The 2,122-nt window shown below is 33.7% G+C and overlaps 1 protein-coding gene across 1 annotated transcript; it reads right to left on the bottom strand.

Moving 5' to 3' along the window:
- Window positions 1-652: 652 nt before the first annotated feature.
- On the bottom strand, window positions 653-1,410 carry LOC113359460 (L10-interacting MYB domain-containing protein-like). The gene is made up of 2 exons (XM_026603086.1): window positions 1,078-1,410; window positions 653-976 (listed from the first exon to the last, which is right to left on the bottom strand). The coding sequence occupies exons 1-2, from the start codon at window positions 1,408-1,410 to the stop codon at window positions 653-655; spliced, it is 657 nt and encodes a 218-aa protein (XP_026458871.1).
- Window positions 1,411-2,122: the final 712 nt, after the last annotated feature.

Here is a 2,122-nt window from a genome sequence, read left to right as displayed (position 1 = left end):
TGTTGTGGCTGCTGTTACAACTACTACCAAATCTTCTTCATCGTCAGAACTCGCCATATTACGATATCTTATATGTACCTACCAACAGAAAGAATATAGAAGATTAAAAATCATTATATCAATAGAAAACACACAGAAAATTAAAAATCAACATGGAAACTTTAAAAAAAAAAACATTTCAATTTAATTCATAGAGCAGGAACATAGTTCATAAAAAATGAAAGGAAAACTACTATTACAGTACCATAACAACACTAAACTTAAACATTAACCAAATTAAATCTCTGACACAAACTACTAAATGAAAAGAAACTTAAACATAACCTAGTAATTCGAAATCCCTGAGAATACTATGTGGCCAAACTTCACCCTATCAGACACCTAGTCACTTAAATTGGAAGGATAATATGCGGGAATATTGAGCTTCGATAACAACCACTGTCGTTTCCTGTTCCCAGTCAATGCAATGAAAATCATTAGCTTTCTTTTCATCTTCCAATAAATCTAGCGCCTGCACAAAAGTATCATCATCCAAATTGGTACTCCTCGAGTGCGCGACACTAAACTGCCTAAAGATGATTGAAATTTTGGTTTTCTTCTTTATTTCATGTGCAACCATTGTCACACGCCGCTGCCATTACCTGAATTGCATCTACCCATTCTTCTCCTGTACTCTTTTTGGTCTTTCTAAAAGGACGTGAATTCCGACCTGTTGAAGCTCGAGCCCTTTTTGAGTGTCAGATGTACGCAAGTCCTCATCCTTATATTTATATCCATTCTCATTCTGTTCTTGAGGGGTATCTGGAGATTGCGTGTTATCTAAATTTTCATTATCATGGTCATCATCATCTTGCACAGTATTGTCATTCCTACAACGGCTGTACCTTCCATTGGCCCTATTATCCCCAAATATAATAGCTAACTCATCAAAGTGCGCAAGGGTCTTTGTCCTCCAGCATTTGACATCAGGATGCTTCTGCAAGTGGAATTATAAAATTTTCCTATTAGCATATCTTCTAAATACAAAACGAAAATCAAAATTCATTCAATTGTTAAATAATAACATAAATTACAAACCTTGATATAATCATCCCATACATCATCATCAACAATCACAATTTCTCGCGACTGATCCCATCCAAATCCACTTTGACCTCTAAGAGTACTCACAGCAACATAGTTCTTCTTCGAAGTTTTCATACGATTTTTCAACACATCCTTGGTAAAAGAAGAACCAAAACTCTGCTTGAAATTATCAACAAAGTGTGTCCAAGCATATTTAATGAATTGACCATCGAGTAGTTGTCCTTTCTGTACTTGGTCTTCCATTAGACCTATGAACAGTCTATCCATGGGAGGAGTCCAAGTTGTCCTTCCAGTTTGGGGGTTGGATGATTGATCACTCTCCATATTCTATAATCAACTGAATACGTAAGCTATTGCTAAACAAACTTTTTCAGGAAACTTGGCCACACAATAAAGCTTAACCCTGTGAACTTGGGAAGCTAGTAATTACTCAAACAAAGCTTGTCATAAACAAAATGAATTACCTACTGATTCAATCAAATCTACTAAAAAATCTTTCCCAAATTTAAGTCATACCAACCTACTATAAACAAACAACCTAAATCATTATAATTGCGATGATACCAGCAACATGCAATTGATAAAAACAAAAGAAAACATATGTAGTAATGAGAAGAAAAACCGCTATCAACAGAAAAACCAAATCATTAATCTATGAAGATGATATCAACAACATGCAATTGAAAAAAACAAAAGACAACATACACAATAATAAGAAGATGGATAAATATTCATGCATCAACAAAGATGATAAGAAAAAGAAAGAGGATGAATATGGTACCAGTAACTTGTAATTGATTCTTAGCAGATATGATATGAAAACCTCTGTAAAAAAAAACAAATTGAATCAGATTTTATAGCAACTTGCAAATCAGATTTGCATGATAAGAAATTGAATCATAGAAATTACTAGGATGAATTGAATCATAGAAATTGAATCAGATGTAAAGAAGAGTACCTTGTATCGATGTAAACGATGAAGATATGCATCGGTATATATAGAGGAAAAGAAGTATGAAAATCTCAATCATGGGTT

The sequence above is a fragment of the Papaver somniferum genome, chromosome 3 (assembly GCF_003573695.1).
Source record: "Papaver somniferum cultivar HN1 chromosome 3, ASM357369v1, whole genome shotgun sequence".
NCBI lineage: Eukaryota > Viridiplantae > Streptophyta > Magnoliopsida > Ranunculales > Papaveraceae > Papaver > Papaver somniferum.
Note: the sequence above shows the minus strand (reverse complement) of the source record. Positions and strands in the feature narration are given on the sequence as shown.